The 26,358-nt window shown below is 45.1% G+C and overlaps 1 protein-coding gene across 5 annotated transcripts in view; it reads left to right on the top strand.

Moving 5' to 3' along the window:
- Window positions 1–26,358, top strand: part of lrrk1 (leucine-rich repeat kinase 1) — a 269,006-nt gene that overhangs the window by 122,534 nt on the left and 120,114 nt on the right. For 4 of the 5 annotated variants that reach the window (XM_068017674.1, XM_068017671.1, XM_068017672.1 and 1 more), the window contains 3 exons: window positions 12,132–12,255; window positions 12,711–12,823; window positions 24,752–24,966. In XM_068017674.1, the coding sequence (XP_067873775.1) occupies window positions 12,132–12,255; window positions 12,711–12,823; window positions 24,752–24,966 (452 nt within the window). The remainder of the gene's footprint in view (window positions 1–12,131; window positions 12,256–12,710; window positions 12,824–24,751; window positions 24,967–26,358) is intronic. The other variant, XM_068017673.1, reaches the window with a different exon arrangement.

Genomic DNA, 26,358 nt, shown 5'->3' with positions numbered 1-26,358 from the left:
CCCTGGCTTATCTCGACAACCTTTCTTAAATTGTGGGACCACATTAGCTGTTCTCCAGTCCTCTGGCACCTCCCCTGTGGCCAGAGAGGAATTAAAAATTTGGCCCAGAGCCCCTGCAATCTCCACCCTCGCCTCCCACAGCATCCTGGGACACAAATCGTCCGGACCTGGAGATTTGCCCACTTTTAAGCCTGCCAAAACCTCCAATACCTTGTTACTCCCTATGACAATTTGCTCAAGAATCTCAGTCTCTCTCTCTCGGTTCCATATCTACATCCTCATTCTGTTGGATGAAGACAGATGTGAAGTATTCGTTCAACACCCTACCAATGTCCTCTGGCTCCATCCACAGATTTCCCCCTTGGTCCCTAATGGGTCCTACTCTTTCCCTGGTTATCCTCTTCCCATTGATATACTTATAGAATATCTTGGGATTTTCCCTACTTTTACCAGCCAGAGCTTTCTCATATCCCCTCTTTGCTCTCCTAATTGCTTTCTTAAGCTCCATCCTACACTTTCTGTACTCCACTAATGCTTCCGTTGATTTGCTCTTCTTGTATTTGCGAAAAGCCTCTCTTTTCCTTATCGTACCCTGAATGTTTCTGGTCATCCATGGTTCTCTGGGCTTGTTGCTCCTACCTATTACCCTCGAGGGAACATGTTGGGCCTGTACCCTCCCCATTTCCTTTTTGAATGCCCCCCACTGCTCTTCTGTAGAGTTCCCGACAAGTAACTCTTTCCAGTCTACCTTGCCAGGTCCTACCTTATTTTACGAAAATTCGCTCTCCCCCAATCCAAAACCTTTTTTTGCAACTTGTCTATTTCTTTCTCCATAACAAGCTTAAATTGTACCATCTTGTGTTCGCTATCACCAAAATGCGCCCCCACCAACACATCAACCACCTGTCCGGCTTCATTCCCCAGAATTAGGTCCAGCACTGCACCCTCCCTTGTTGGATCCTCTACATATTGAGCTAAAAAGTTCTCCTGAATACATTTGAAGAACTCCACTCCATCTAAGCCCTTAACACGATGACTATCCCAATTAATGTTGGGAAAGTTGAAATCACCTAATATAATTACCCTATTATTTTTACACACCTCTGCGAATTGCACACATATTTGCTCCTCAATTTCCCGCTGACTATCTGGGGGTCTATAATGAACACCTAGCAATGTGGCTGTCCCCTCAACCATGTCTCCGTGATGGCTACTATACCACAATTCCTCATGTCAATCCTTGCCCTTAACTCATCCGTTTTACCTGTAATACTCCTGGCATTAAAGTAGAGGCCATCCATCCTGGTCTTACTCCCTTGAAACTTACTTCTGCTGTATTCCCTCTGACTTGTTTGCTTTCCTGTGTTTAGCTGTGTCCCTATTCTGCGAGGAGTCTGCGTTCCCTCCCCTTGCCAAATTAGTTTAAACTCCTCCCAACAGCACTAGCAAACCCACCAGCAAGGATGTTAGTCCCCCTCTGGTTCAGATGTAGACAGTCCCGCTTGTACAGGTCCCACCTTCCCCAGAGGTCCAGGAATCTAAAACCCTCCCTCCTGCACCAACTCTTAAGCCACGCAGTCATCTGTGCTTTTCTCCTATTTCTATACTCGCTAGCACGTGGCACTGGGAGTAATCCAGAGATTACAACCCGAGAGATCCTGCTTTTTAGTCTACTGCCGAGCTCCCTGAATTCTTGATGCAAGATCTCATCCCTCTTTCTACCTGTGTGTTTGGTACCAATATGTACCATGACCTCTGCCTTATCACCCTCCCCCTTCAGGATGCCCTGCAGCCATTCATAGACATCCCGGACCCTGGCACGAGGGAAGCAACACACCATCCTGGAGTCATGTTTTTGGCCACAGTAGCGCCTATCTGTTCCCCTGACTATAGAATCCCCTATTACTATTGCTCTTCCTCTCTTTCCCCCTTCCTGTGCAGACAGGCTGCTTGTGGTGCCAGAAGCTTGGCTCTTTCCGCACTCCCTGGAGGAACCAGCCTCATCAGCCTCCAAAATGGAATACGGATTTGCAAGCGGGACCCCAGGGGACTCCTGAACTACCTGCCTGTTTCTCTTGGACTGCCTGGTGGTCACCCATTCCCTTCCTTCCTCAAGTCCCTTCAGCTGCGGTGTGACCACCTCTCCTACGTGCTATCCACAATGTTCTCAGACTCGCGGATGCTCCACAGTGTTTCCAGCCATCGTTCCAGCTCTGAAACCCGAGCTTCCAGGAGCTGTAGCTGGACACACTTCCTGCACCCATGCTGGTCCCGGGGACTGGAAATGTTCCCGGATTCCCACATGCAGCAAGAGGAGCAAACCACAGCTTTAAGCTCTCCTGCCATGACTAAACCCTTTAAATTTAAAACTTTAAAAGACTATTCTAATAAAAAAATAAATCAACTAAGTCTTGCTAAGACAATGACTTACAATTCAATCCAGTTTGAAAAATACCCACCAGGACTTACTCACCAGTCAGCTGTGCTCTGGAAACTCTCGACTCCCCTCACGCTCTTTGAGGACAGGTAGGAAATGAAAGGAGCTCCTCGCTCCCTCCTCACCGAACTCCCTCAGTCACAAAACCCCCACTTTAGCACTCTAATGCAGCCCCAAGTCAGCATTCCAATGCAAAAGAAGTCAGCACTGTAAGATGGCCCACTTTTACACTGTCTGACTCTAGCCCCTGAAAACTGGTTTAAGCCAGTTATCTAATTAACAAGGTGCAGCTGCAAGCAGAACCTGAGTGAATTCTGTTTAAAGCTGGTGTAAAAATCACCTTCTCAAACCCAAACAGCAACTGTTAAGTTAATTTGCTAAATAAAAGAAAGACTAGCCTTTAGATAAAACTAACCCTTAATTACCCTCAGTCACAAAACTCCCACTTTAGCAACCCCAAGTCAGCACTCCAGTGCAAACAAACCATATTATGAATCATATTATGATTGTTGCTACCTTAGGTCCAATTTACCTGTTTTCCCATTTTTTTTTTAGATTAGAGATACAGCACTGAAACAGGCCCTTCGGCCCACCGAGTCTGTGCCGAACATCAACCACCCATTTAGACTAATCCTACACTAATCCCATATTCCCACCAAACATCCCCACCTGTCCCTATATTTCCCTACCACCTACCTATACTAGTGACAATTTATAATGGCCAATTTACCTATCAACCTGCAAGTCTTTTGGCTTGTGGGAGGAAACCGGAGCACCCGGAGAAAACCCACGCAGACACAGGGAGAACTTGCAAACTCCACACAGGCAGTACCCGGAATCGAACCCGGGTCCCTGGAGCTGTGAGGCTGCGGTGCTAACCACTGCGCCACTGTGCAGTGTTCCTTTCAGCACTTAATGAATTTGAATCAATTGTGGTCAAGCATCATCTAATTGTGCAAAAAGGTTTCTTCTAATTTTCCCCTATCTGTAATGAGTGCTTATCTTAAGATCATGGTTTCTTGCCCTCGAATCTCTATCAGCGAAAAAGGCCTATGTTATGACCAGGTGAGAAAGGGGGTCTAGGGTCCAAACCAGCCTTTGCCTGGTTTAACTGTAACAGGGTTTAATTTTAAAAACAATGCTTTAGCTCCACCTCAGTGAATCCTTGTTCGCTGCTTTCCAATTGTAAGGCAAAGGAATCATTTTGACAGGTTTTCTTAGATTTAAACAAGAAAGGTGGAAGTTTATTAACCTTAAACTCTAATCCAGTTAACGACTACGAATACGCAACGTGACAACGCTAGCATGCATGCGCGATAAACGCACAGACAGATGGAGATAGCAAATTAGAAAGAATAAACGGGAATGGTTTGAGGCAATAGCTGGGTCTATTTACAGTCCTTTGAGTTAAATGTGGGGTCTTTGGTTGCTGGTAGATCTTGCTGTTCGTTGGGGCCCAGTGCATGATTTAACTTGTTTCGATGTAGGGGTCTTTTCTCTCTTGAGCGACTTCATTGGGTCCGGAGGCTTGTGAGAAAGCATGAGAGAGCCAGCCGGGAGAGAGGCTCACTGGTTCCAGGTTCAGTTGCAATCTGCCGTCTGTCTTCAAAGTGTCCTGTGTCTAGTTCAAAAAAACCTGGGCCAGCAGGTTAGTCATGTGACCAGCTGGTTTAACCACTCCTTCGTTTGTGGATTCTCCACCTTAGCAGACACTGGAATACAAGCTTCCTTACACCTTCAATGTCTGGTGATCAAAATCCATTTGGGTTAATTGGACCAGGGAGTAGTTGCTTTGTCTCTCCAAGCACAGTCTCTTAGTATGCAAATGTCCGGTGATCTCTTTCAACAAGTAATCTTTTCACTCCAGCAACCGTTCAAAATAAATGTTCACAAGATGAAATTAATATGCCTCATTCTTGGCAGGTGGGGGTCTTCATGACACCTCCACACCCAGCGGAATTAAATGCCATTTTTTTTTTAAAAAAGCATTTCATTAAAAGGGACTAGAGAGTAGATCGGTAGAGAAATCTTAACTATTGTTATAACCTGTCCTTTTTCGGTAGCAGTGCTGTTTTAAACTGCCCTTTTTGGCATCCCAATAAACATGTGGTTTTTGTGCAAGTTTTTCAGTTTGCACATTTCCATGACTGCCTAGGGTGTCTTTGTTCTTGTTGAGGTCTGCAGGGGGTGGGTTAGATTTAATTAGCCCTAGGTCGGAGTTCTGCTGATCGGCGTTGGCAGTGGGTTGACCCACTCTGAACTCTCTTTCAGTGCTTTAATGAGTCATTCAAGGGCTTTTGACCTTAAGGGATGGTTGTTTCCCTTTTCTGCTGACTGTGGGGGTGTATTCCTTGCTAATCTTCCCTTTGTCCTCTGCGACACTCCTGCTTGTAGGTATTTGTCCAGATTCTGCTGCACTCCCCTGCAGCACTTTGACTAGGTGAGGCATCAACCTAACAGTTTCTCTGCCTCTTGAGGACTTTCTTTGTCTCTGCAAGTTCCTGTAAATGCTGTTAGCAACTCTGGTGGAGTGCTTCTAGTGTCTGCATTTACATAGGAGGATGTGAGGGTTGGCTGACGGACAGTAGGGGTTTCCATTTGGGATTCTTCCTGGACTTCCTTTAACCAGTCCTCTTGGTCCCTTTTTTCCCTTTCCTTTCTAACCTTTTGCCAGCCTTGTCCCCTTTTATTCTCGGCAGGTGTCCCTGACAGTTCACCAACCCTCTGCTGGAGGGTCCTCCAAACATCGATACAGGACTTAGGGTTGCAGATTTCACTGTAGGTTGGCGTTTCCCTTCGACCTGGCACATGTGGCAACTACTACAGTACTCCACCACATCTTTGTGTAGTTGTGGCCAGTCAAACTGCTGTCTTATGCGGGTTTTGGTTTTTCGTATACCGACATGTACAACCACTGTCATCTCATGGGCCATTCTTAATATTTATCTCCGGTACCTCTGCAGCACCACTAACAGGTGAACCACTGTCGACTCTTTGCTGTCATGTCTGTGAGGAGAATTCCACTTCCTCATCAGCACCTCATTCTTTAAAGAGTAGCTGTCAGGGACTCCCTCTGCTTCAATTTCAGACGGGGCAGTCTATGCTAACTCTCTCAGTACTGGGTCAGCTCGTTGAGCCTCAGCTAGGGAAGATCCATTTAACTCATTCCCTGCGTCTTCTGACTTCCAAAGAAAGTCTCGGACAGGCAGACCTCATGGTCATCTGCCTGCAGTGCCAATTCAATCTCCTCTGGGGGAGCTGGTTTGATCATCACCTGATTCATTACACATTCAAGGAAACTGCAGGGGACTGTCTCCTGCCACTGCCCTGTCTCTCTGACCTCCTGCGGTCTCTCTTTCGCTACTGGGAAAGCTACCACCTTCGTCCCCATCAGATCATTACCTAGGAGCAGATCAACCTCGTCCACAGGCAAACTAGGGACAATCCCCAAGGTCACTGGTCCCGAAACTAGTTCACATTCCAGGTACACCTGGTGTAAAGGTACAGGCATACACTGCCCTCCAATGCCATTCACCACCATTCTGGTGTTTACTGCACTCTCTGGGGAAAGGTCAGGCCTTTTCCCAGTAAAAGGGATCTAGTGGCCTCTGTGTCCCCGATGATTACTGTGGGCTTGCTTGCCCCACCCAAGGAGTATGGGGTTACTCTCCTTTCAGACACGAACCCTGATAACCTTTCGGAATCCTATTAAATTTTCCTGCACTTGCAGTAGTAGGCTTCCTGGGTCTGACTCTTACTGCAGTTAAAGCCACAGCTTGTTCTGCTGTGCTTTTCATCAGGTTCCCTTCTCCTTCACTGAGTGGGTGTGCCCTGATTAACTGTACAAGTTTTCCCTTTAGTTTCCAGCAGTCCGCTCTTAGATGCCCTGCTTTATTACAATGGAAGCACACAGGTCTCCGGGTCTCACTCCTACTTACAGCACCTTCCTTTTTGGCTGGAGGAGGGCCGGCTGTGTCTCCTGCTTTTCCCAGGACTGCTTAGGCTTCTATCACCTTCCCACCCTTTGTCCTTTTCGGATTTGTGGGGGTGATTAGGAAAGGTTTTCCTCTGGGAAACCAACTTAGAAATGAAAACAAACTCATTGGCCAGAATGACTGCTTGCCGGGCTCGATGAACCTTCTGTTCCTCGACATGTGTCTTTATGGAGAGTGGGAGAGAGTGTTTAAGTTCCTCTAACAGAGTTACTTCCCTGGGATTCTCATAGCTGAGCTGTACTTTAAGCGCCCTCAGCCACTGCTTACTTCTCTCAAACTCCAGGTAAGTTTAATCAGCTTGCTTCTTGAGGGTTCCAAATTTATGGCAAAAGGCTTCTGGAACTAACTCATATGCCCCGAGGATAGCATTTTTTGTCAGTTCATAATCCGATGAACTCTCATCTGACAACATAGAATAAACCTCATAAGCTTTTCCTATTAACTTGCTTTGTATCAGCAGAGTCCAAGCCTCTGCTCACCACTTTAACTGCCTTGCCAATTTTTCAAAAGACACAGAAAACACTTTTGCGTCTCCCTCATTGAATTTTAGCATCAATTGGACAAGTTTTAACAATTCTGTACCCATCCCTGAATTACACTCCTCCATATTGGCCATGCTTCCGCTGGGGTTACTCTGTCGCCCCCCCCCCCTAGTTAACTCAAGCCGCCTCAACTCTCTCTTCGCATTCCTTCTGGACTCGCTCTTTCTCGCTCTCCTCTCTCTTTTTCTTCACGTTCCTTCTGGAAGGTTCTTTCTGTCTCCTCTCTTTTTCTTTCGCCTGTCTCTTTCTTTTTCTCTTTCCTCAAATGCAAGTTTCCTCTGTTCTAATTGTATCTTTGCTAGCAATACCCTGACGGGGTCTACTTCTTACCCTGTTTCTGCTTCTTCAGATTCAAGGGAAAAATGGTTGGCCACTAGTCTTAGGAGTTCAGACTTCCAAGCCTTGCCACGTGCAGTGATCCCACACTGCTCAGCCATTTTCCTCAACTCCTCCATAGACGGTGCTTTTAACTTATCCCAAGTTACTTCACCCTGACTCGGGGAGTTACTGGCTTTAGTCGCAGACATATTAATATTCTAGCACACACAACCGCAAGAAAATCTGTATTGAAATCTTTTTTCTTTTTGTTTGGGGTCAATTTGACTTCTCGCTTCCGATTTCCCGTTTGACTTTGGGTCAAATCCAGGACACTAGCCCCCAAATTTCTGTTACAACCAGGTGAGAAAAGGGGTCTAGGGGTTCCCTCTCAGCCTTTGCCTGGTTTAACCTTAACAGGATTTAATTTTAAACACACCGTGTTTTCGCTCTCCCTCAGTGAATCCTTTATTCACTGCTTTCCAATTGTAAGGCAGAGAAATCAATTTTCTTAGATGTAAACAAGAAAGGTGGAAGTTTATTAACCTTTAACTCTAATCCGGTTAACGACTATGAATATGCGATGCGGCCACGCTAGCATGCATATGCGATAAACACACACGCAGATAGAGACAGAAAAAGTAGAAAGAATAAAGGGGAAATGTTTGAGGCAACAGCTGGGTCTATTTACAGTCCTTTGAGTTCAGTGTGGGGTCTTTGGTTGCTGGTAAGTCTTGCTGTTTGTTGGGGCCCAGTGCATGATTTAACTTGTTTCGATGTAGGAGTCTTTTCTCTTGAGGTTTAAGCGACTTCAGTGGGTCCAGAGGCTTGTGAGAAAGCGAGAGAGAGCCAGCCAGGAGAGAGGCTCACTGGTTCCAGGTTCAGTTGCAATCTGCCATCTGTCTTCAAACTGTCCTGTGCCTCGTTCAAAAAAAGCCTGGGCCAGCAGGTTAGTCATGTGACCGGCTGGTTTCACCACTCCTTCATTTGTGGATTCTCCATCTTAGCAGACACTGGAATACAAGCCTCCTTACACCTTCAGTGTCTGGTGATCAAAATCCATTTGGGTTAATTGGACCAGGGAGTAGTTGCTTTGTCTCTCCAAGCACAGTCTCTTAGTATGCAAATGTCCTTCAGCCAAATGTCTGGTGATCTCTTTAAACGAGTAATCTCTTCACTCCAGCAACCGTTTAAAATAAATAAAAGCAAAATACTGCGGATGCTGGAAATCTGAAATAAAAACAAGAAATGCTGGAACCACTCAGCAGGTCTGGCAGCATCTGTGAAAAGAGAAGCAGAGTTAACGTTTCGGGTCAGTTCCGAAGAAGGGTCACTGACTATATCCCTCTATCGTGAGGAGCCCAAAACTGCACACAGTTCTGTACTAAGTATTGTATGGAGCATTCTTGATCTCTGTGCTTTTATGTTCAGTCAATTTTAATGGCTTTTTAACTTGTCCACCTGCTTTAAGAATCCATGGGCTGGAATTTCAGCCCCATCCAGGGCTGGGGGCAGAGGTGGGCAGGAAATAAAAATAGTTCTGCCAGTCAGCATGCTGGTTCCCCAGCTCCAGCTTGTCTCTGGCCCATTTTTGCAGAGGAGGGATCAGGGGCAGCAGGGCTACACGCCTGCGTTAAGAGCCATGTAAGGCCAATTAAAGGAGGATTTTCCAGTTGGTCTGCAGGTTCTCGCAGGTAGTTGGGCCAGATTAGGTGCCTGGAGGCAGTTTCCCGACGGCAGGCTGAGGGGCCCTCCCTGCCTGCCTGAGTTCAGGAGCATACAAAGGTTACCCTGCAGAGAGGTTCACCTTCTCTGCCCCACTCCAGTGGCACCCTGGCTGCAAAAGCCTTTTAGTTTAGATTTGAAAAAGGTCGAGAGAGGGTGCATCCATCTTGAAGCGTCCTCTTCCTTATTTACCTTCCATCGCAGCCTGCTGCTCCTTCCAAGCTGGAAAACGTCTGATTGGCCGTCCAGCTTTGAGAGTCTGTCCTCTGTCCTTAAATGGATAGAAAAGCTGTCAACAAGCCCATTAAGTGGGTGTCCTGTGAAAATCACAACGAGTAATTGCTTCCCTCCGGGGTCTGTTTGGCACCTGGAAATAGCCCCCGCCACTGTTTCCTCACCTGGAGGGAAAATCCTGCCTCTTATGTCGACACATTTAGATACCTCCACTGCATTGAGAAATTTACCCTTTAAGGTACACTGCTATTCTTTATTTTTGTTCTAGAACTGTGTTTACACACATTGTTCTTTCTTCAACTGCATCTGCCACTTATCTGCCCATGTGTATTCCTCCTTACCACAGAGGCAGCACTTGGACACACCACACACATTAACTGCACCGATGAGGAACATGTATTAGTTGATAGGATAAAATCTTCTCACTTATCCATCCTGGGCTTCAGTGTGAATTCTGACTTGGGCCGAAACTCTGTCCGTTAAATGTCTCTTACCAAATGTATAAATCCTCTTTTATTTATTATTTTTATTTAGAGATACAGCACTGAAACAGGCCCTTCGGCCCACCGTGTATGTGCCGACCAAAAACCACCCATTTATACTAACCCTACAGTAATCTGTGGCACAGTGGTTAGCACCGCAGCCTCACAGCTCCAGCGACCCGGGTTCAATTCTAGGTACTGCCTGTGTGGAGTTTGCAAGTTCGCCGGGTGCTCCGGTTTCCTCCCACCACCAAAAGACTTGCAGGTTGATAGGTAAATTGGCCATTATAAATTGCCCCTAGTATAAGTAGGTGGTAGGAGAATATTGGGACAGGTGGGGATGTGGTAGGAATATGGGATTAGTGTAGGATTAGTATAAATGGGTGGTTTATGGTCAGCACAGACTCGGTGGGCCGAAGGGCCTGTTTCAGTGCTGTATCTCTAAATAAAAAAAAATAAAAAATAAAAAAAATAAATAATCCCATATTCTCTACCACCTACCTACACTAGGGGCAATTTACAATGGCCAATTTACCTATCACATGCAAGTCTTTGGCTGTGGGAGGAAACCGGAGCACCCGGTGAAAACCCACGCGGTCACAGGGAGAACTTGCACACTCTGCACAGGCAGTACCCAGAATTGAACCCGGGTTCCTGGAGCTCTGAGGCTGTGGTGCTAGCCACTGTGCCGCCCTGTGTCGTTTTGAAGAAAAGACAGGTAATTTGTCTGATAACCCACCCTCACCTTCTGCCCACAAATGATCCGTTTTCGTTTTTTTTTTGTACTCTGAATGTGGGCATTGCTGGCCAGGATGGTATTTATTGCCCATCCCCAGTTGCTCTTGAGAAGGTTGTTGTGAGCTGCCTTCTTGAACTGCTGGTAGCAGTTTAATACAACTGAGTGACTTGCTAGGTCACTTCAATGGGTAATTAAGAGTCAACCAACATGGTGTATGACTGCAGTGACATAAAGGCCAGACTGGGTAAGAAAGGCAGGTTTCCTTCCCTAAAGAATGATGATGAATCAGTTGGGCTTTTCTGAAAATCTGACGGTTCTGTGGTCACTTTTACTGATTCCTTTATTACCAGATGTATTAAACTGAATTCAAATTCTCAAACTACCGTTATAGGATGTGAGCTCACATTCTCTGCACAGTGTTCTCATACTCTTGTACAAACTGCCCAGGCATACAACTAGCAGAAAGATTTTCATAGAATTTTACGACATATTTTGCCCATTGAGTCTGTGTTGGCTCTCTGATCTATTAGATTAGACCCATTCCCCTGCCCTTTCATCCATTGGTCTACACTGAAAGGACAGTGTGTTGACACATTGCCATTGACCATTTTATGAGATTAAGATGTTGATCTTCCTGTCACCACCTCCCCATACTGGCATTGGACAGGAATAGCACACCCCAAATGTGTTGATCTTGATTGGCCAAAGGCACAGACCAACCCTCCACCAGGGTCCAGTGCTAGCACACATGGGTGGAAATTGAAGTGCAGCTGCAAGTACTTGTGTCTTGGGACTGATGCTCAAGCATTCACTGTAACACGGCATCCAACTACCCTCTGAGTACAAACATTTCTCCTAATCACTCTCCTCCCTCTCTTGATGGATCATGTCCACGTCTCTCCAACAAAAAAAAAAAATCTTCTGCTATTCATCCTATTAGAACCATTCTTAAATTTAATAACATCTATCAAATCTCCTCAGCCTTCCCTGCTCCAGTGGAAACAGTAAATTGAATCATAAGACTGGGATGAGGAGGAATTTCTTTACTCAGAGGGTGGTGAATCTGTGGAATTCTCTACCCCAGAAGGTTGTGGAAGCTCAATCATTGAGCATGTTCAAGACAGAAATCTATAGATTTCTGGATACTAATGACATCAAGGGATATGGGGATAGTGGGGGAAAATGGCGTGGAGGTAGATGATCAGCCATGATCTGTTTGAACGACGGAGGAGGCTCGATGGGTCGAATGGCCTACTCCTGCTCCTATTTCCTATTAGATGCCTTGGTGAGATTCTGTCCTACCATTTTATTCTGAATATGTTCAACCTATTTTACAAAATGACAAGAAGCAGAATACAGTAAATGGAAGTGAAAACTTCAGTTGTTCACTGTTGTGTCAGAATAAACATCGTGTGTTGCGTAAATCTTGGTTTCATCATTGGAGAACAGGGACCGGAGGAAATACTGAGCCCTGGGCCAACCTGACTCCTTCCATGATTCTGGAAACCAGTGTCAAAATTCATCAGTGCAATCAGTGTCTGCACTGACATGCCAAGGTAAACACAGCCCCCTGAAAGAAAAGTACTCTGCCAAGACAGGCAGTAACATGCTATTAAACACTAATGGAGCAAAGTGCATTCATTCTTTTATTTTCAATTTCAGCAGTTGAATTCCCACAATTCCTTGGTGAGTGCTTAGAAGTTCTGCATCTGGACAATAACTTTCTTGATTCAGTCCCTCAGTCGGTGTGCTGGCTCCGAGCCCTCTCCGAGCTGTACCTTTCAAAGTAAGTTAGCTACTTGTTTATAGTGAACTCCAAAGTATGGGCTTACTGTGGAGCCCTATAGCGATGGCAGCATGCTTCATTCAATTAAAAATTGTGGCCAGATTGATAAAAGTTACTTTTCCAGAAAACATTACCATCCAATTAATGAATTTCTCTGCCAGTCTTCCCTCGTTGAGCTTATCCAAAAGAGCAGAAGGGGCCATGGTTTGGTTCCCAGTTCTGTTTTGGGCAGTTGGACTCTGTCTATACCCGGGGTTAGGAAGGACAAAATAAACAAAACTTCAATTTATATAGCACCTATAACATAGCAAAACATCCCAAGGTGCTTCACAGGAGCATTATCAGACAAAATTTGACACCAAAACTGGCTTCAGAATCAATCATATACTTGTACAGTGGATTAGTTCAGATTCTGTCTGCCTGCCTGTATGTTTAACTCTTTTCTGTCTCATTAGCAATCCTGGAATTCGGGAGCTCCCTGCTGAGCTTGGCCAGCTGGCTAATCTGTGGCAGCTGGACATCGATCAATTAAATATCTCGAATGTGCCCACAGAGATCAGGAATGAAGGTAAACTGAACTTTTCTTGTTTATTTCAACATTTTTCTTGACTACAATTGATGTGATTTTAGATCCAGGCGCAGGAATATGGGCAAGTTAGGGGACTGGGCAGACTGGAACATACCAACAAGAGGAGGCCATTTTGCTCTTTGAAGCTGTTCCGACATTCAGTGAGATCATGGCTGATCTGTGACCTAACTCCATGTACTGGATTTTGAACCATATCCTTTAATATCTTTGATTAACAGACATCTAACAATCACAGAGTTAAAATGAACAACAACCATATATTTATATAGCACCTTTAACACAATAAAACGTCCCAAGCTGCATCACAGGAGCATTATATAACAAAATTTGACACCAAGCCATATAAGGCGATATTAGGGAAGATGGCCAAAAGCTTGGTCAAAAAAGTAGGTTTCAAGGAATGTCTTAAAGGAAGAAAGAGAAATCGAGAGGCAGAGGGGTTTGGGGAGGGAAATCCAGAGCTTAGGGTCTAGGCAGCTGGAGGCATGGCCACCAGTTAAAATTAATTAAAACAAATTAACAATTGACCTAGCATCAACTGTCCCATGCGCAAGAGAGTTCCAAACTTCTAGCACCCTTTGTATGAAGAAATGTTTCCTAACTTCACTCCTGAAAGGTCTGGCTCTAATTTTTAGGCTATGTCTGCTGGTGCTAGTCTCCACAACTAGTGGAAATAGTTTCTCTCCCTCTACCATATCAGTACCCCTTACTATCTTGAATTTTGCTGAAATCACCCCTTAATCTTCTGTATTCCAGGGAATACAAACCCTAATAATCTCTCCTCAAAATTTAACTCTTGGAATCTAGTAATATATCCTTTCTCAGGTGTGGTGCCTAGAATTTCTCGCAATGCTTCCAGGCGTGGTCTAACCACGGCTTTGAATAGCTGAAGCCTGATTCTAGCCCCATGTACTCTAGTTCTCTCACTATAAAAGCCAGCAATCCATTATCCGTTTTGATTATTTTCTATACCTGTTCATGGCATTTTAATATATGTACATGGACCTCCAAATCTCTTTCGACCTCCACTGTTTTCGAGCTTTTCACCATTTAGAAAGTACTCTTCTATCCTTTATCGATCAAAAATAGATGACTTCACATTTGCCTACATTGAAATCCATTTGCCACATTTTTCCCATTCACTTAATCTATTAATTTGTAATTTTATGCTTTCATTTACACTGCTTCCAGTTTCTCCAATCTCTGTGTTATCGGCAAATTTGGATATGTGGCTTTCTATCCCATCATCTCATAAATACGATGTAGAGTTGACGTCCCAACACAAATCCCTTTCGGACACCACCTGACACATCCTGCCAATTAGAGTATCGTAGAATCATAAACTCCAGAAAGTTTAAGGCACAGAAAGAGGCCACTTGGCCCATCGTGTCTGTGCCGGCCGAAAAACGATCCACCTATTCTAATCCCACCTTCCAGCATTTGGTCCGTAGCCCTGCAGATTACAGCACTTGAGGTGCATATCCAGACTCCTTTTGAATGAGTTGAGGGTTTCTGCCTCAAATACCCTTTCAGGCAGTGAGTTCCAGACTCCCACCACTCTCTGGGTGAAAAAGCTTTTCCTCATCTCCCCTCTAATTTTTCTACTAGTCACTTTAAATCTATGCCCCCTCGTCACTGACCTCTCTGCTAAGGTGAATAACCCCTTCACCTCCACTCTATCCAGGCCCCTCAAAATGTTGTATATTTCAATCAGATCTCCCCTCAGTCTTCTCTGTTCCAAGGAAAACAACCCCAGCCTATCCAAGCTTTCCTCATAGCTGCATTTTTCCAGTCCTGGCAACATTCTCGTAAATCTCCTTTGTACCCTCTCTAGTGCAATTACATCCTTTCTGGAATGAGGTGACCAGAACTGCACATAGTACTCAAGTTGTGGCCTAACCAATGAGTTATACAGTTCCAGCATAACCTCCCTGCTCTTATATTCTATACTTCGGCTAACAAAGGAAAGGAATCCATATGCCTTCTTAACCACCTTATTGAACTGGCCTGCTACGCTCAGGGATCTGTGGACATTCACTCCAAGGTCCCTCACTTCCTTTACACTTCTCAGTATTTTCCCATTAATTGTGTACTCCTTTGCCTTGTTTGACCTCCCCAAATGCATCACCTCACACTTCTCCAGGTTGAATTCCATTTGCCACTTTTCTGCCCATCTGACCAGACCATCAATATCTTCCTGCAGTCCAGAGCTATCCTCCTGGCTATCTACCACACTGCCAATCTTTGTCTCAGCCACAAACTCCTTGATTATGCCCCCTACATTTACGTCCAAATCATTAATATACACCACAAAAAGCAGGGGACCCAGTACTGAGCCCTGCAGAATGCCACTGGAAACAGCCCTGCAGTTGCTAAAACAGCCGTCAACAATTACCCTTTGTTTCCTGCCACTGAGCCAATTTGGTATCCACCTTGCTGCATTTCCCTGGATCCCATGGGATTTTATTTTTTTATCCAGTCTGCTACGTGGGACCTTGTCAAAAGCCTTGCTAAAACCCATGTAGACCACATCAACTGCACTACCCTCATCAATCTTCCTTGTTACTTCTTCAAAAAATTTGATAAAGTTGGTCAAACAAGATCTTCCCTTAACAAATCTATGCTGACTAATCCTTGATTAAGTGACAGTTTATCCTGTCTCTCAGATTTCAATAATTTGCCCGCTACTCAGGTTAGACTGACTGACCTGTAATTATGTAAATAATGTAAAGGTATTTGATACAGTGCCACAGACTTGTGAGCAAACTTGTAGCTCATGGAATAAAAGGGACAGTAGCAACATGGATACGAAATTGGTTGAGTGATAGGAAACAAAGAGTAGTGGTTAAAAAAGCAAAATACTGCGGATGCTGGAAATCTGAAATAAAAACAAGAAATGCTGGAACCACTCAGCAGGTCTGGCAGCATCTGTGGAAAGAGAGGCAGAGTTAACGTTTCGGGTTAGTGACCCTTCTTCGGAACTAGCGAATATTAGAAATGTCAAAGGTTATAAGCAAGTGAGCCGGGGGTGGGGCAAGAAATAACAAAGGAGAAGGTGTAGATTGGACAAAGCCACATAGCTGACCAAGAGGTCATGGAGCAAAGGCAAACAATATGTTAATGGTGTGTTGAAAGACAAAGCATTAGGACAGATAGGGTGTTAACGAACTGAAGATTGAACAGCAGCAAGTGCAAACATGAAAAAAAACAGTGGGTAAGCAAACTGAACAAACCACAATGAAATGAAATAAACAAAAGAAAAAAATTGTAAAAAATGTAAAAAAGAAAAAGTAACTAAAACTAAAAGTAAAATGGGGGGCCCGTCATGCTCTGAAATTATTGAACTCAATGTTCAGTCCGGCAGGCTGTAGTGTGCCTAATCGGAAAATGAGATGCTGTTCCTTGAACTTGCGTTGATGTTCACTGGAACACTGCAGCAAGCCCAGGATAGAGATGTGAGCATGAGAACAGGGGGGAGTGTTGAAATGACAAGCAACCGGAAGCTCAGGGTCCTGCTTGCGGACTGAGCGGAGGTGTTCCGCAAAGCGGTCACCCAGTCTGCGTTTGGTCTCCCCAATGTAGAGGAGACCACATTGTGAGCAGCGAATACAGTATACTACATTGAAAGAAGTACAAGTAAATCGCTGCTTCACCTGAAAGGAGTGTTTGGGGCCTGGGATAGTGAGGAGAGAGGAGGTAAATGGGCAGGTATTACACCTCCTACGATTGCAGGGGAAGGTGCAATGGGACGGGGATGAGGTGGTGGGGGTAATGGAGGAGTGGACCAGGGTGTCGCGGAGGGAACGATCCCTTCGGAATGCTGACAGGGGAAGGGAGGGGAAGATGTGTTTAGTAGTGGTATCACGCTGGAGGTGGCGAAAATGGCGGAGGATGATCCTTTGGATATGGAGGCTGATGGGGTGGAAAGTGAGGACAAGGGGAACCCTGTCACGGTTCTGGGAGGGAGGGGAAGGGGTGAGGGTAGAGGTGAGGGAAATGGGCCTGACACGGTTGAGGGCCCTGTCAACAACAGTGGGGGGGAATCCTCGGTTGAGGAAAAAGGAGGTCATATCAGAAGCACCATCATGGAAGGTGGCATCATCAGAGCAGATGCGTCGGAGACAGAGAAACTGGGAGAATGGAATGGAGTCCTTACAGGAGGTAGGGTGTGAAGAAGTGTAGTCTAGGTAGCTGTGGGAGTCGGTGGGCTTATAATGGATATTAGTAGACAACCTATCCCCAGAGATGGAGACAGAGGAATCGACGAAGGGAAGGGAAGTGTCAGAGATGGACCATGTAAAGGTGAGAGAAGGGTGGAAATTGGAAGCAAAGTTGATAAAGTTTTCCAGTTCAGGGCGGGAGCAGGAAACGGCACCGATACAGTCATCAATGTACTGGAAAAAGAGTTGGGGGAGGGGGCCTGAGTAGGACTGGAACAAAGAATGCTCGACATATCCCACAAAAAGACAGGCATAACTAGGACCCATGCGGGTACCCATAGCAACACCTTTTACTTGAAGGAAGTGAGCAGAGTTGAAGGAGAAGTTGTTCAATGTGAGAACAAGTTCAGCCAGGCGGAGGAGGGTGGTGGTGGATGGGGGACTGGTTGGGCCTCTGTTCAAGGAAGAAGCGGAGAGCCCTTAAACGATCCTGGTGGGGGATGGAGGTGTAGAGCGATTGGACATCCATAGTGAAGAGGACGCGGTTGGGACCAGGAAACTGGAAATTGTCAAAATGACTTAGGGCGTCAGAAGAGTCACGGATGTAGGTGGGAAGAGACTGGGCCAGCGGAGAAAAGATAGAGTCTAGATAGGAAGAAATAAGTTCAGTGGGGCAAAAGCAGGTTGACACAATGGGATCTGCCGGGACAGTCCCGTTTGTGGATTTTGGGAAGGAGGTAGAAGCAGGCTGTCCGGGGTTGTGGGACTATGAGGTTGGAAGCTGTAGACGGAAGATCTCCAGAGGAGATGAGGTCAGTGACAGTCCTTTGGACAGTGGCTTGATGTTCGGTGGTGGAGCCATGGTCCAGAGGGAGGTTGGAAGAAGTGTCTGTGAGTAGTGGTTAATGGATGTTTTTCAGGTTGGAGGAAGGTTTGTAGTGGAGTTCCTCAGGTATCAGTGTTGAGACTCTTGCTTTTCTTGATCTATTTTAATGACCTAGACCTTGGTGTACAATTTCAAAGTTTGCAGATGATATGAAACTTGGAAGCATTGTGAACGGAGGATAGTCTAGAACTTCAAAAGGACATAAACAAGTTGGTGGAATGGGCAGACAGGTGGTAGGTGAAGTTCAATGCAGAGAAATGTGAAGTGATTCATTTTGGTAGGAAGAATGTGGAGAGACAATATGGAATAAAGGGTACAATTCTAAAAGGGGTGCAGGAGCAGAGGGACCGAGGTGTATATGTGCATAAGTCATTGAAAGTGGCAGGAGAGGTTGATAGAGCGGTTCATAAAGCATACAGTATCCTGAGCTTTATTAAGAGGGGCTGAGAGTACAAGAGCAAGGAAGTTATTTTGAACCTGTATAAGACACTAGTTCGGCCTCAGCTGGAATTTGCATCCAATCCAGGGCGCCGCTCTTGAGGAAAGACGTGAGGACATTGGAGAGAATACAGAAAAGATTCACGCGAATGGCTCCAGGGATGAGGATTTTCAGTAATGAAGATAGATTAGAGAAGTTAGGACTGTTTTCTTTGGAGAAGAGAAGGCTGGGAGGTGATTTGATAGAGGTATGCAAAATCATGAGGGGTCTGGACAGAGTAGATAGAAACTGTTTCCACTCGTGAAAGGATTGAGAACGAGATGGCACAGATTTAAGGTATTTGGTAACGGAAGCACAAGTGACATGAGGAAAAACTTTTTCATGCAGCATGTGCTTAAGGTCTGGAATGCGCTGCCTGAGAGTGTGGTGGAGGCAGGTTCAATTGAAGCATTCAAAAGGGAGTTAGAAAGCAAGCATGTGTAGGGTTATGGGGAGAAGGCAGGGGAATGGAACTGAGGGAGTTGCTGTTTCAGAGAGCCAGTGCGGACACGATGGGCCAAATGGTCTCCTCCACTGTAACGATTCTGTGATGTTCAGTCTATCCTGTACTCCCTTTTTAAACAGAGGGAGTTAGCAGTTCTCCAATCCTTCGGCACCACACCTATATCCAGTGAGGACTGGAAAATGATGCTCAGACCATCTGCTATTTCCTTTCTTGCTCCTTTTAACAACCTAGGGTACATTTCATCTGGCCCTGGTGATTTATCAATTTTCAAGGGTGCTAATCCCATTAATACTTCCTCTATCCGTATGTTTATCCCATCCAATACTTCACACTCCTCCTCCTTAACTACAATATCTGCATTGTTCCCCTCTTTTGTGAAGACAGAAACAAAGTATTCATTAAGAACCAGATCGACATCTTCCGCCCCTACAAATAGGTTACCTTTTTGGTCTTTAATGGGTCCTACTCTGTCCTTCGTTATCCTCTGACTCTTAATGTATTGATAAAACATCTTTGGGTTCACTTTGATTTTGCTTGCCAATATGCTTTCCTGTCCTCTCTTTGCTTTCCTAATTTCCTTTTTGATTTCACCCCTCCAATTTCTATACTCCTGTCAGCTTTCTGCTCATCGTTCCTACTCTCTGTCTCCTGCCACTCAGCCAATTTTCGAACCAGATCAATAATTTGCCCTAATTCTATGAGCTTCAACTTTAGCTCACAGTCTCTTATGAATCACTTTATTGAATGCTTTCTGGAAGTCCATATAAATAACATCCATAGACATACTCCTGTGGACTATTTTAGTCACCTCTCAAAAAATCCAGTCAGGTTTGTCGGGCATTACTTACCCTTTACAAATCCGAAATAAAAACAAGAAATGCTGGAAATACACAGCAGGTCTGGCAGCATCTGCAGGGAGAGAAGCAGAGTTGACATTTCAGGTCAGTGACCCTTCATCAGAACGGGCAGAGCCAGAAATGTGATAGGTTTTTAGCAACTAAAGCGGGGGTGGGGCAAGAGACAACAAAAGAGGTGTTGATAGGACAAGGTCACAGAGAATAACTGACCAGAAGGTCATGGAGCAAAGGCAAATGGTATGTTAATGGTGTGGTGAAAGACAAAGCGTTAGTTTACAAATCCATGCTGGCTCTCTCTGATCAACTGAAAATTTTCAAGGTGTTCAGTCACCCTATTCTTAGTTTTTGGCTGTAGCAATTTCCTGACGACAGACGTTATGCTGACTGGTCTACATTTCTTAAATAATGAAGTGAAATGCGCAATTTTCAATGTAGGGTAATGTAAAGTAATACATTTCAGCAAGAACAAAGAACAGTACAGCACAGAAACAGGCCATTAGGCCCTCCAAGCCTGCGCCGATCTTGATGCCTGTCTAAACTAAAACCTTCTGCACTTCCGGGGTCCGTATCCCTCTATTCCCATTCTATTCATGTATTTGTCAAGATGCCTCTTAAACGTCGCTATCGTACCTGCTTCCACCACCTCCCCCGGCAGCAAGTTCCAGGCACTCACCACCCTCTGTGTAAAGAACTTGCCTCGCACATTCTGTCTAAACTTTGCCCCTCGCACCTTAAACCTATGTCCCCTAGTAACTGACTCTTCCACCCTGGGAAAAAGCTTCTGACTATCCACTCTGTCCATGCCACTCATAACTTTGTAAACCTCTATCATGTTGCCCCTCCACCTCCGTCATTCCAGTGAAAACAATCCGAGTTTATCCAACCTCTCCTCATAGCTAATGCCCTCCAGACCAGGCAACATCCTGGTAAACCTCTTCTGTACCCTCTCCAAAGCCTCCACGTCCTTCTGGTAGTGTGGTGACCAGAATTGCACGCAATATTCTAAGTGTGGCCTAACTAAAGTTCTGTACAGCTGCAACATGACTTGCCAATTTTCATACTCTATGCCCCGACCGATGAAGGCAAGCATGCCGTATGCCTTCTTGGCTACCTTATCCACTTGCGTTGCCACTTTCAGTGACCTGTGGACCTGTACACCCAGATCTCTCTGCCTGTTAATACTCCTAAGGGTTCTGCCATTTACTGTATACTTCCCACCTGTATTAGATCTTCCAAAATGCATTATGTTACATTTGTCCGGATTAAACTCCATCTGCCATTTCTCCGCCCAAGTCTCCAACCGATCTATATCCTGCTGTATCCTCTGACAATCCTCATCACTATCCGCAACTCCACCAATCTTTGTGTCGTCCGCAAACTTACTAATCAGACCAGCTACATTTTCCTCCAAATCATTTATATATAATACAAACAGCAAAGGTCCCAGCACTGATCCCTGCGGAACACCACTAGTCACAGCCCTCCATTCAGAAAAGCACCCTTCCACTGCTACCCTCTGTCTTCTATGACCGAGCCAGGTCTGTATCCATCTTGCCAGCTCACCTCTGATCCCGTGTGACTTCACCTTTTTGTACCAGTCTGCCATGAGGGACCTTGTCAAAGGCTTTACTGAAGTCCATATGGACAACATCCACTGCCCTTCCTTCATCAATCATCTTTGTCACTTCCTCAGAAAACTCAATCAAGTTAGTGAGACACGACCTTCCCTTCACAAGACCATGCTGCCTCTCGTTAATAAGTTCATTTGTTTCCAAATGGAAGTAAATCCTGTCCCGAAGAATCCTCTCTAATAATTTCCCTACCACTTTCGTAAGGCTCACCGGTCTATAATTTCCTGGATTATCCTTGCTACCCTTCTTAAACAACGGAACAACATTGGCTATTCTCCAGTCCTCTGGGACCTCACCTGTAGCCAATGAGGATACAAAGATTTCTGTCAAGGCCCCAGCAATTTCCTCCCTTGCCTCCCTCAGTATTCTAGGGTAGATCCCATCAGGCCCTGGGGACATATCTAACTTAATGCTTTGCAAGACGCCCAACACCTCCTTTTTGATACCGACATGACCCAGACTATCTACACTCCCTTCCCTTGACTCATCATCCACCAAGTCCTTCTCTTTGGTGAATACTGATGCAAAGTATTCATTTACTACATCACCCATTTCCTCTGGCTCCACAAATAGATTCCCTCCTCTGTCCTTGAGCGGGCCAACCCTTTCCCTGGTTACCCTCTTGCTCTTTATATACATATAAAAAGCCTTGGGATTCTCCTTAATCCTGTTTGCCAATGACTTTTCATGACCCCTTTTAACCCTCCTGACCCCTTGCTTAAGTTCCTTCCTGCTTTCTTTATATTCCTCAAGGGCTTTGTCTGTTCCCAGTCTTCTACCCCTTACGAATGATTCCTTTTTCTTTTTGACTAGGCTCACAATGTCCCTCGTTATCCAAGGTTCCCGAAACTTGCCAAACTTATCCTTCTTCCTCACAGGAACGTGCCGGTCCTGGATTCTAATCAACTGACGTTTGAAGGACTCTCACGTGTCAGATGTTGATTTACCTTCAAACAGCCGCCCCCAATCTAAATTCTTCAGTTCCTGCCCAATATTGTTATAATTAACCTTCCCCCAATTTTGCACCTTCAGCCGAGGACTACTCTTATACTTATCTACAAGTACCTTAAAACTTACGGAATTATGGTCACTGTTCCCGAAATGCTTCCCTACTGAGACTTCGACCACTTGGCCTGGCTCATTCCCCAATACCAGGTCCAGTACAGCCAGTAAGAAGAATAGAATAGTGAAAGTAAATGTACCCTTAATGGGGTGTAGGAACAGAGATATCTGGGGTGGAGACACATAGATCTGGGGCTGCAGATACATAGATGTTTAAACATGTGAGTGCAGGTAGAAAAGGGCATAAAAAGGCAAAGGAGATTATGGGTTTTATATGTAGGATCATTGAATATAAAGGATAGGAAGTGGTGTTGAATTTGTACAAGATATTGATGAAGGCTCAGTTGAAGTATAGCAAGTAGTTGTGAACATGCAGCTACAGCAAGCAATTAGGAAGCCAAATGGTATGTTAGCTTTTGTTACAAGGAGATTCAAGTATAAAAGTAAAAAAGTCTTGCTACAATTGTACAAGGCATTGGTGTGAGGCCAACCTGGTGTACTGTGTGCAGTTTTGGTCTCCATACCTAAGGAAGGACATACTTACTGTCGAGGGAGTGTAACAAAGGTTTGCTAGATTGGTTCCTGGGATAAGGGGATTGTCCTATGAGGAGAGATTGAGTAGACTTGGCCTGTATTCCCTGGAGTTCAGAAGAATGAGAGATGATCCAATTGAAAAACGCAAAATTCTTATGGAGCTTGACACGGTAGATGCTAAGAAAATGTTTCCCCTGGCTGGGGAATCTAGAATATGGGGTCACAGTCTCAGAATAAGGTGTCGGCCATTTGGGACTGAGATGAGGAGAACTTTTTTCACTCAAAGTGTTGTGAGTCTGGAATTCTCTACTCCAGAGAGCTGTGGATGCTAAGTTGTTGAGTACATTCAATAGAGGTCAATAGATTTTTGGGTATGAAGGGAGTTGAGGAATATGAGAATAGTGTGAGAAGGTGGAGTTGAGGTAGAAGGTCAACCATAATCTTATTGAATGTTGGACCAGGCTCAAAGGGCTAAATGACCTATTGTTTATGTTCTTACTTTTTAAATTTAAACGATTATTTTTTTCTTACTTTTCCTCCTTTTCTCTCTCTCAAACCAATCTTTCCTGCCCTCTCTTTATTTGTCTTTCTGCACCTGATTTGACTCTAATTGACCCAACCTTCTCCTTAGTCATTTCTGTTTCCTTCTCAAATCTTAAATCTCATTGGTTAGGGGGATAAACTGTTGGTCCCATTGTTCATCGAGGTCCCAGATGCCCAGTTGCCTTTACCGTGACATGATCAGCTTGCACATCCGGCAACTTGCAGTGCAAAACATTTTCGGGGTGAGGAAAAAGTCTAACGAATGAGGCATTCTGCAAGATGGTCAACTCCAGGCACTATTTCTACTGATTGGTGAACCAGCAGCAAGGGAGCGTTGAGCACAAAGCTACAGATACTGAAAATCTCAAACAAAAACCGAATCTGTAGAGAGAGCAGTCGGCATTTTAGGTGTGAAATCTTTTACGATTATCACTGGAAGAATGAAGAGAGAAGTTAGAAGGAGGTCAAAGGGTTACTAAAATATTGAATGCTTTGTTAGAAGAAGGCAGAGACTAACCATTTATAAGGGAGTTGGGTCTGTATTTGAAGAAGCTGAAGAATGGCATTACACTAGACAGCTCCACTGAAAAATGTAACATCTGTACAATTTTGATGGGCCAAATTGCCACCACCTTTATTGCAATTTCTATGTTTATTGAAAGAATTATTTAAATGGTTTGTGACTGATGTCCCTAAAAAGCAGCATAAACTCCTCCTCAGTTAATTAGCAGCAGCATTTAGTCTGCATGTCGAAGCTGCAACTCCCTCACTGAACCCAGCTCCCTCATTGGAATCCCCTTACTAAAGCCAACGCTGTCACTGGAGTCCCCTCACTGGACCCAGCTCGCTCACTGGAGTCCCCTGAAGCTAGCTCCCTCTCTGGATTCAGCCACCCCACTTCCCCATCATTCTTCCCATGCAATTTCTGATGCCATTTGTCTTCCTCTACCCTCTGCTCCTCTCCCCGAATGGACTCTGTAGATCTTGCTGGCTGGACAATTTTTTAAAATAAAATTCTGAGAAATGCAGAATCGACACAGTGCAAGGTCTGTAAATGAAAGAGCACCTGTTGCCAGTGAGATTATCAACTATGTTTGGTTTGGGGAATTATTGAACTCAAAAATTTAAATACAAATCAGCAGTGGAAAATTTGAGTTTCAAAGCTGGCAGCTTGGAGAAGGATCTGATCTGCATCATGTCAGCAACAGTCTTGCGAACCTAAGCATCAAAGCTGCGGTGTAATGTGATAAATGGTCTCTTGTGACCACACTACTTGTGACTGTTTTACAGGACCCACAGCGGTGCTGGCCTTTCTAAGAGCACAGCTGCGGAAAGCTGAGCCTTGTAAGCTGCTGAAAATGATCATTGTTGGGCCTCCGCGTCAGGGGAAATCCGCTCTGCTGGAGACTCTGCAGTCTGGAAAACCCACTCACACCATGTACAAAGAAAGTAGCATCCAAACCACCAGCTGGGAGCTTCCACGACCTGCAGCAGTCAAGACTAAGGTACCAATAGTGTTGCTCGACTCTAGTTTGTCTTCCGATACTATTGAGGTGTTATGTTCCTTGGGTCGGTATTTTTGAAAGTCAGCACAATGAATCAGCAATGGCTCATTCCCATTATGTTGCTATGAGCGTCACAGAATCCCAATGAGCCTGTTAGCTCCACTCCTGATCCTATTGGAGAATCTGGACCCAGGACAAGATTTTACTAATTCCAGTGAAGGAGAGTGTCGCTGGACAGCCCTTGCCTGACCTACGGGCTGAGGGAGAATGCTTACCCCCCATGTCAACTTTTAGTAAGTTAGGTGGGTGGGTGAAGGAAAGAGGGATAAAGGAATACGGAAACAGGATAGACACGAGATTAGGATAATGCTCGTGTGGCGGCTAAATACCAACACGGACTGCTTGAACCAAATGACCAGTTTCTGTGCTGTAATTTATATGATGGCTGATGCATTTAATGTAATTGGCCCCCTTTATTAAAGGCCTGGGGAATAATGCTCCAAGGCTCAATTCTGGATCCTTCCCAGATATGGGATCCTCCACCCTCGTCCCAAGACCCTGTTGGCCCCACTTGCTCCCATGCATCAACCTGGATTCTGATATCCAGCCAGTGTTCTGATTGTTTGCTGGACTGGAGATAGGAGCCTTGGAAAATCCAGCAGGTTACATCAACACAAACAGCTCTACCTCCTTGACACATCAGAAAATTTATGGAGAGGAGTTGGGGGGATGGAGCTTCTGGCCCTCCCAGCTCCCTCTGGCTCCTCTTCTTGGTGGCGACCCAAAGTTTGCAACCACCTGCACCCCACCTCCCCCAGTCCTAGTCAGGCCTGTTCCACCCCTTCCAAGAAACACACATCAGGCCTTGAGGAAATTCAATGGCCAATATGTCCATCTGCACAGGGGGAGGAAAATTAGTAGGAAAGTCTCTTTTGAGCTCCTGTTGCAGACTTGATCTATTTTAATGCAAGGAGTCTTACAAGTAAGACAGATGAATTGAGGGATAAAAACAAGAAATGCTGGAACCACTTAGCAGGTCTGGCAACATCTGTGGAAAGAGAAGCAGAGTTAACGTTTCGGGTCAGTGACCCTTCTTCGGAACAGACAAATATTAAAAATGTCACAGGTTATAAGCAAGTGAGGTGGGGGTGGGACAAGAGATAACAAAGGAGAAGGTGTAGATTGGACAAGGCCACATAGATGAATTGAGGGCGTTGATTAACACATGGGAATATGATATTATTGCGATCACGGAGACATGGTTGAGGGAACGGCAGCTCAATATTCCAGGATATAGAATCTTCAGGCGTGGCGGAGGGGGTGTAAAAGAGGAGGTGGCATTGCACTATTGATCAAAAAGTCAATTACTGCTGTAAGGAGGGATGATATCTT

The sequence above is a fragment of the Heterodontus francisci genome, chromosome 38, assembly GCF_036365525.1.
Source record: "Heterodontus francisci isolate sHetFra1 chromosome 38, sHetFra1.hap1, whole genome shotgun sequence".
NCBI lineage: Eukaryota > Metazoa > Chordata > Chondrichthyes > Heterodontiformes > Heterodontidae > Heterodontus > Heterodontus francisci.
This window is presented reverse-complemented; position numbering and strand designations above follow the sequence as displayed.